The following is a 9184-nucleotide window of genomic DNA, read 5'->3' on the forward strand; positions in this document are numbered from 1 at the left end:
TCAGCCTCACTAATTGACCTAGTTAAGGTTGAGGTAAGCCTTGTGCTAATTGACTTGGTTGTAATCGGTGCCGCTCCACCCTTAAGTGAGCTATTAATGGAATCCTCGAACTTGCGAGCTAAAGGCGGGGACGTAGGCAAAGTTGGTTGAACCCCGATAACATATCATGTGTCTGTTCATATTTCCGCACTTCATATTTACCACACGTGTATGTTATTATTTGAATGATGCGCTTGTTTTAAATTTCTGTATAGCATATTTATCGGTGTATTAGGAACTGCATAAAAAAACCCTAGGTTGTAATATTCAGCTAACATCAAGTTCAACCTAGGAGAAAAGTTTAAAATTCCAATTCACCCCCCCCCCTCTTGGGAATACACCAATTCTATAACACACTCTATGGTTTAAAGTAGACATCTCGTACGTGGAATATGAGGATTGATAACTATTTCCTAAAGAATGGATTTGAGAAGTGTCCCTACGAGCATGCACTATACATGTAGATGGAGACAGACGGAAGCATGCTAATTTTCTGCCTATATGTTGATGATCTAATTTTCACCAACAACAATCCAGAGATGTTTGTCGCTTTTAAAAGGAACATGGTCAAAAAGTTCGAAATGACAGATATTGACCAGATGACTCATTTCCTTGGCATAGAAGTCGTGCAAACCGACAAAGGAATCTTCATCTCCCAGAACCACTATGCAAAAGAAATACTGAAGAAGTTTGGGAGGGACAAATGCAATCCTGTGACAACTCCGGTTGAAATAAGATTAGAGTTTAAAAAAAATGAGTAAGGAAATGTTGACCCCATATATTTCAAGAGGCTGGTCGAAAGTTTCAGGTATTTGACGTGCACTAGACTAGACATACTCTATGGAGTTGGACTTGTCAGTAGGTACATGGAGAATCTTGACCAGTCCCATCTGAATGCAACGAAGAGGATACTCCGCTATATCAAGGGTTCCATCACTGATGGTATGTTCTATTCATCAAGAGGTGATTGCAAACTTATCGATTATTTAGATAGCGATCGGGGAAGAGATCTTGATGAAAGAAAAATCACGACCGGATTCACATTTTTCATAGGAAATACAACGTTTACATGGTCATCGAAGAAGCAACCCATCATAATGTTTTCATCATGTGAAGCTGAGTATGTTGCTGCCAGATCAACTTTTTTCTCATGGTATGGATTAGGAATATACTGAACTATTTGGGATTTCTTCGAAATGACCCCACAAAAGTCTACATCGACAATCGATCAGCAATTGCCCTTGCGAAGAATCCAGTATTCCATGATAGAAGCAAGCATATTGATACTCGATATTATTTTATCAAGGAACATGTCAAGAATAAAAAAGTGGAGTTGATATCTTACATAACATATGATCAGATTGTTGACATTTTCACGAAACTACTTAGACATGATATTTTTACAAGATTGAAGACAATGCTTGGAATTTCAAAACTAGGAGAGTTAAGTTTAAGGGAGAATGTTGAAAATTAAACTTGACTGGAGTCGTCGACAGTCGTACCAACCAGCCGCTTCTGTTGACATTGGAAATCCGCGACCACCAACCCTTCACCAACTTCAGCCCACCATTATTGATTATAATCTTCACCTATCGTTCATCCTTTGCCACCAACCCTTCACCAATCACAACCACTGATTGAGTGAGTCTCCTTCACCCTTCAAAATTTTATTATTTAGCACACAAACTTGATTTTCATATTATTTTTAATATTATTATTTAATAATTTTATTTAATAGCTATTTTTGAAATCATACCACATATAGCCACCTCCTCTAGTGGCATATATTGATTAATAACACAATTATATGATATGCATCTATCCTCATCGTCAAGGTATACATGTAATTATATACATATGCATGTATGTAATAAATATGGTAAATAATTATATATGTATAGTGTATTATTTTTATTTATGTCCAAACTATAATTAAATTTTAAGTGGGAAATTCGTAGAGTTATAAATTTTTTTTTTAAACCCCAGTGAATAATTAATACACACGTAAAATTTATTACTTAATTTTTTCATGATTTTTCAATAAATTAAAGTCGTACAAATCATTAATGAATATTTAATAAGTAATTATTCTATGTATTGTAGAGCAAGCTAGCTGTTGCAGTGCATATGCCTAAAACATATTAGCGCCATCTATAGTTAGTTAATTAATTAATAGCCAAATTTTAACCAAATTATACAGAACAAATTGAGGAAACAATTAATTAATTATTAATTAGTTAATTAAGGACAAATTTAGTGACTAAAACATATACACTATTACTTTATACATAGCATTGGAGCACTAATGAAAAAAAAAATTCTACTTTTCACAATATTCATTTAAAAAAAAAATTCACTTTGCTTTATAATCAACTTATTTGAAATGCTTCTGAAAATTTTTCTTTCAATATAAGTGACAAAATAATAATTTATTTAAGAATTTAGAATTCAACATGAAAAATCATAACAATTGTATAGGGTACACTTCAAATATGACTCTAATAAAATAACCTAATATTCTAAAATATTTATTTGAATTGGTTGATCCGTAACAATTGAACTGGATAGACTAATTAATTTAAAAATCAATTAAATTTTTTATATTTTTAAACAACTATACAATAAAGTGTTTTTAGTCCAAATAAATAAGATGTTGGGCTATTTCAACTTTATTTAGTTTTTTTTTTATTTGAAGCTAGTTTAAATAAACGAGATTAGATTTCATAAAATATTTTAGAATATTAAGTTATTTTATTATAGTCATATTTGAAGCGTACCCTATACAATTGTTATGATTTTTCATGTTGAATTGTAAATTCTTAAATAAATTATTGTTTTGTCACTTATATTGAGAGACAAATTTTTAGAAGCATTTTAAACAAGTTGATTATAAAGCAAAGTGATTTTTTTTAAATGAATATTGTGAAAAGTAGATTTTTTTTTTCATTTGTGCTCCAATGCTATGTATAAAGTAATAGTGTAATAGTTTACAATTACAAATAAATATTTATGAAAACTTTAATCTTATCAAATAAATAAATAATTTTTTAGAGAATTATCTTATTCATGGTGCAAACCACTCCATCTCTACTAATTCCAAGTTCTAGATCTGCCACTAGTCATAGAAAAATTGTCTATATCTAAATGAGTCACTAGCTAGGAATAGAATGCAAGACAATGGAAGGCAAGACAAATCATTACTCAAACACCATGACAATGAACTAAGATTTAGCTATCAAAAATGAAAATTTAGAATTATCAATGGCTAAAGAAACAGGATCATTACAAATATCTTTGGACTTGGGAATAGTGTTCAAATGATGTTATGCTTAATTTGAATTTTAATCGACACCTTTTGTCAATTAATGAAGATTGTTAGGGTGTGTTTGATTCACGAGTTAAATTTATCACGTTACTAGTTTGCTTACATACCAACACTATAACCCCCCCTCCCCCCTTTTTTTTTTATAACGTTGGAACTCCAGCCACCGACATGCTCTTTGGACCCTCCGGTACGACACCAAACCCTCGTGGGCAGCTACCTTCCCCACCTGATGCGCCACCCTGGTAAATCCGAATGCAGATACGGTTTCCAGCCGCTGATTAGACGTTCGTCAAATCCGAGACCCAAAATGCATCTCATATTACCATCCACAGAACACGGACTACTCCACATCAACTGCTGGCGCCTTGAGTGTATCAACCAAGAATCGAACACACGATTCTTCTTACATGCCAACATCTTTCCACTGTACCATGCCTGTGGGGACAATAACCCTTTTTATTTGACAATAATGTGAATAAAATATTGCGAATGATTGAATATATAGGAAAAGTTTTGGATGTTCTTGATCACTGTGTCGGCATGTGACTGGTGGTCTTGATTGAGTCTTATTTTGAGGACTTGGAGATAAAATGCATATATTTTTTTAATTGGATGCAACAAGAACTAGAAAAAAAAATGGATTTGTAAAAAAATGGTTCATGCATGTTAGATTTGGAATCCTTGTCTTCTTTAAAAAAAAAAAAAAAAATCCTGCAACAACAACAATGTATGAGACCGCATGAACACTTGACTAATCCACTAGGATGATGCGTGTGCTCCTAGCTCTACCGTTCTCTACTTAAATACTAAAGTATTATTTCAAATAAAAAATCATAACTCCCAAAACTCAAATCCTAACCATTTAACCAAAAGAGCCATAAGTTTATCACCTGAATTATCCTTGGAGGATCCATCAATCATAATATTATAGTACGATAGTTCATGAATCTATACAAATGAGAAATAAAATTTGATGGATCTTATTAATATGAGTCCTACATTACTTTGGTTGGACCAAGTTTACCACCTGAATTATCCTTGGGGTAAACCATCAATCACAATATTATAGCACAATAGCACATGAGTCTATACAAATGAGAAATAAAATTTGATGAGCCTTATTAATATGAGTCCTACATTACTTTGGTTCGTCCAAGGATTGATGGATTCGAATACAACATCAAGGCTTATAAGAATCAATTATTGCATTCAGAATTTGGAATACACAAATCATAAAATACCACAAGAAAACTTGATTCCATATAAGTGAGATATATGCTTTTGTGTAAATTTTGTCCAACTTTTTAATGTGCTCAAACAGGACGAGGGACTGTTACAAATTATGCACTAATAACATTTTTTTTTTCTTTTTTTGTTCTCTGTCAACAAAATTTTCTTATAATAAATATTGTACTAAAAACATGATTTATTTTAAGTGAATTGCAATAACTTATCTTCAAAAGATTGTTTTATTTACCAAAAAATTCGTAAAAAACAGCCTATTTATTCAGTCCCCTTACTTCTTTTTAGTTTTTTAAATGTGAAATAAAAGAAATAATAGTAGCTAACTATGCTCTATACGTATTATTTTCTCTTTCCTTGTAGATTGGTTCATAATAGAGGTCCTAAATTAAAAATGCTAATTTTTTAATTGTAATATATGCATTAGTGGGTTGGTCCACGTGAGACACATGTGTTAAGGCATCTTGTAGAATTCTTAAAACAGCACATGAAATAGATTATGAACAAAAAAGGGAAGTAGGCGAGGGTATAAAATAAGGTGACACGGGATCATTAGAAATTATACAAGTGCCTCCTTTTTAAATATTTATGTTTTTATTTTTTATTTTTTATTATATAGTAACTTCAGCCACCAACAAATTCTTCAGACCCTCCTGGTGTGGCAATAAACTTACGGATCAGCGTCCTTCCCCTAGATCTTACTGATCAGGTAAAGTCCGGAATACGGACATGACTTTCGTACATTAGTTGAACATTCGACCAACCCGACCCCCGGACACATCTACATTATCATGCTTAATTCCCGCTGGCTCACAGAAAACTCTCATCATCCATAGTTCTTGTTGGCTCACGGAACGAACTCTCACCATTCACGGTTTCCACTGACTCAAAGAGTAAATTCTTACCATCCACAAATACCGCTGATTCCGTAAGTATATCTACTTAAAATTGAACTTCCGATACTTCTTCTTACGTGCTAATGTTTTTTCACCGCGTCATGCCTATGGGGCTATACTTTTATTTTCTTAATATTAGATATGTAATAAATTAATCCAACATTTTAATATCAAAGAGAATATTTAATTATGGATACGCGGAGGGTGAGTGCCCAGTATAATTTCTCCAGGATCACCCACATTATATAATTGCTCTGGACCATTATTTAGATACCGCAGAGCGCCATAGCCAGAAGCTTGCAACACAGTTTCTCCGCCACATGGCTCCCTCGCCCATGGTGACCGTGCTCGAGCAAAGCCGCATCGCACCCCCGCCCGCCGCCGTCACTGACACCACCCTTCGCCTCACCTTTTTCGACCTCCCGTGGCTCCACGACCCTCTCATCCACCACCTTTTCCTCTACGAAATCCGCCACCCTAAGACCCACTTCATCCACTCCATTATTCCCACACTCAAGTACTCTCTCTCTCTTACTCTCAAACACTACTACCCGCTCGCTGGAAACTTGATCCTCCCTCCCCTTTCCGGCAAGCCAGAGCTCCGCTACGTCCACGGCGACTCCGTTTCGCTAACCTTCGCCGAGTGCGGTGGCAACTTCAATCATCTTACGGGGAACCACGCGCGCAGAGTCGTTGAATTCCACCCTCTCGTCCCTTACTTGCCTACTGCAACCGCGTCGTCGGAGGCGATCGTAGGGCCACTCATGGCCATTCGCGTTACTCTTTTTCCGAACTCCGGCATCTGCATTGGGTTCACATTCCGCCGCGTGACAGCCGACGGCAGCGCGTTCACTGGTTTCATAAGGTCGTGGGCGTCGGTGAGTAAACTCGGAGGCGACGCGGCTTTGGTGGCGGGTGGTTCCCTCCCCTTCTACGACAGAAGCGTGGTGGAGGACCCCAATGAGCTTGAGAGCACTTTTTGGGCCGAAGTGGGGAAGAGGAAATTCGATGGGTCTAAATTTCACCTGCAGCCCACCGAAAATGTCCTGGCCACATTCGTAATGGACCCGACCCATGTTAACCGACTGAAAGAACATGTCTCAGCCCAACGCCTGAACCTCTCGCACGTGTCGTCTTTCACAGTGATATGCGCCTACGTTTGGTCTTGCGTGGTCAGAGCAAGGGCGGAGAGCGGAGAAGAAATGGAGGAAAACGAACCAGAGCATTTCGTTTTCGGGGCAGATGGTCGGGCCCTTTTGGACCCGCCTGTACCGGCCACCTACTTCGGCAACTGCTTACTGCGGTGTTTGGCAACCGCCAAAAGGGGGCAATTGGTGGGAGAAGACGGGGTGGCGATTGCTGCGAAGGTGATAGGGGAGGCGATACGGGGAAGGTTGCGGGGCGAGGAAGGAGTGTTGAAAGGGGCGGAGAAGTGGATCTCGGAGTTCGGAGCGCTGAAACGGGAACGGGTCATGGGGGTAGCCGGGTCGCCGAGGTTCGCAGTTTACGAAATGGATTTCGGGTGGGGAAGGCCCAAGAAGAGCGAGGTGGTCTCGGTGGATGTGACGGGGTCCATCTCCCTGAATGAGTGCAGAGATCCGGAAGCGGGTCTGGAGGTCGGGTTGGCCTTGCCGAAGGCAAAGATGGATGCTTTTGGTACCATATTCGCCAATGGCCTAAAGGCCCTCCAAGACCCCAACCCCAATATGGAATGAAGAAAGAAAGGAGTGCAAGTTCGAGAGCACACTGATGGAAAATAAATAAAATGCAAGGCAAACATGTCGTCGTTTGCCCAGTTAATGCAGTAGTCGTCCACGTATTGCTCCAACAATCGTTGCAGCAAATTTGTCGAGTTCCTGTTTGCTTCAATGGGTGTTTTATGGAATCGTTTTGCAATCAGAAATAATTTATTTTCTACTTCCGATTTTTTGCTGAAAATTTTAATATAAATAAACATTGAGGTTGAATTTGGGAAATATTGATTTTGAATTTTAAAGTTAAGCTGGGAGAAATTTGTATTGCATTTCATACAATTTTATATTCTATTTTACTTATCAGCGTGCTGTGAATAAAATAGAAGGCTCGTGATTCGTGAAAACTAATTGTCCAATCAATGTTTTGATGCATTATTGAGATAAAAGTGATGAAGCTGTAGCGACAAAATGCAGGGCTGGCTAGATGGTCACGGGTCACCTGTTCCCACATTCAATTCATTCAATTGTGCTGCTACTGCGACCTCAAATGATTGGGAGGTGTGGCGCACACAAAACAATATATGCCAGCCCCGTCACAAAAACCAAAACTAATTAGAGAATGGCGCAGTGAGTCCATCTTTTTCTGATTCGTTTCCTTTATATACTGGACGCAACTGCATGACTTGGCAGAAGGAGAAGTATGGCGGACCAGTTGAAGTGAGACGGCAGAAGGGCAGAAGGAGACGCTGGCGCGTAACATTTTCTTGCTGCACGGGTACTGGGGCTTGCCCCAAAACTGATCTTTCTCGGCTCAATTTCAGAAACAGAGAGAGAGAGAGAGAGAGAGACCAAGGGAGATTTTTTTTTTCTTTTTTCTGATACTCATGGGATTTGGGTTTGTTTTCCATTTTTAATTTGAAGATTAAATCTTATTTATTTAACCCATTTTGGTCTTTTCCGCAATGAGTGTTGAGAACATAAGACCTTGTCTGCTTGGTGTGAAAGACCCATGTATTTTTCTTTTACTTATGTTTAAGATCCCAAATCACAAACCTAATGAAAATAAAGAAAGATCTTTTAGGTTTTGGTTGGAATTTTGAAAATATTAGGCAAAGAAAAGGGAAAAAAAAAATACTAATGAATCCCCGTTTTCATGTTTAATTATACGTATTTATCATTTTTAATATAACATAACATATAGAAAAAATATATATAACAAAAAATAAATTTATTCCTTATTTTCTTTTCCCTTCCTCAAGTAAAACTCTTGAAACAAATTGTAAATTTTTAAACTTCTAGAAAAATCATTGTTTACTTCTAATGTCAACAATTAACGCTCGAGATTCCTTGTTTTTGCATCCAAAATGCTTGTGCATTCTAAGTTGATATTTATCCATTACATTAAAATTTTATTTATACATTGTTGCGACATTCCAAATCCGCCAAAACATTGGCATGGGTGCAGCTGTGAACTGGAAAAATGGTGAATTTTGAAAATGATATTTTCTTAGAAAAACAAGGTGTGATAGAATCGCCATTAACCTTTTGGAGTGCGGTTAGAATACTTGATTGCTACCCCGTTAGGGGTATAATCGGTTTGCGTTACCAGGGTCAGGTCCGGGAGTTCGGTTACGCGAGGGGAAGGTATTAGAATCCCCTACGCACCCGTTCTTACTAACAATATCAAATTAATCGACAATTATCCCAAAATAAATTTAATAAGCCTTAGAAAATTATTCCCTTTCAAAAATCAAAGAACATGCACAAAATAAAATATTATATAAGTATTCCCTCAGAACTGGAGTATACCGTACTTCAAAGAGCTCATGCCTCCCTTTTAAATCATGTGGATTGGAAAATCAAGAAAATAGTTTACAAAGTACGCTTCCGGAGTTTTTGAAATTTGTACGATTTGTCTAAGTATGAAAATAATATTTCGAGAAGTTTTTAGACTCCTTTAGGATGACATAAACCTCAAAAATATTTTA

General features: G+C 37.1%; 1 protein-coding gene across 1 annotated transcript; it reads left to right on the forward strand.

Annotated features, from left to right (window-relative positions):
• The first annotated feature begins 5822 nt into the window (after positions 1-5822).
• Positions 5823-7473, forward strand: LOC131148192 (phenolic glucoside malonyltransferase 1-like). The gene has a single exon (XM_058097927.1). It carries the CDS (start codon positions 5823-5825, stop codon positions 7215-7217), a length of 1395 nt encoding a protein of 464 aa, XP_057953910.1. The 3' UTR covers positions 7218-7473.
• The last annotated feature ends 1711 nt before the right edge of the window (positions 7474-9184 follow it).

This window comes from Malania oleifera, chromosome 2 (genome assembly GCF_029873635.1).
Source record: "Malania oleifera isolate guangnan ecotype guangnan chromosome 2, ASM2987363v1, whole genome shotgun sequence".
In the NCBI taxonomy this organism is placed as follows: domain Eukaryota; kingdom Viridiplantae; phylum Streptophyta; class Magnoliopsida; order Santalales; family Ximeniaceae; genus Malania; species Malania oleifera.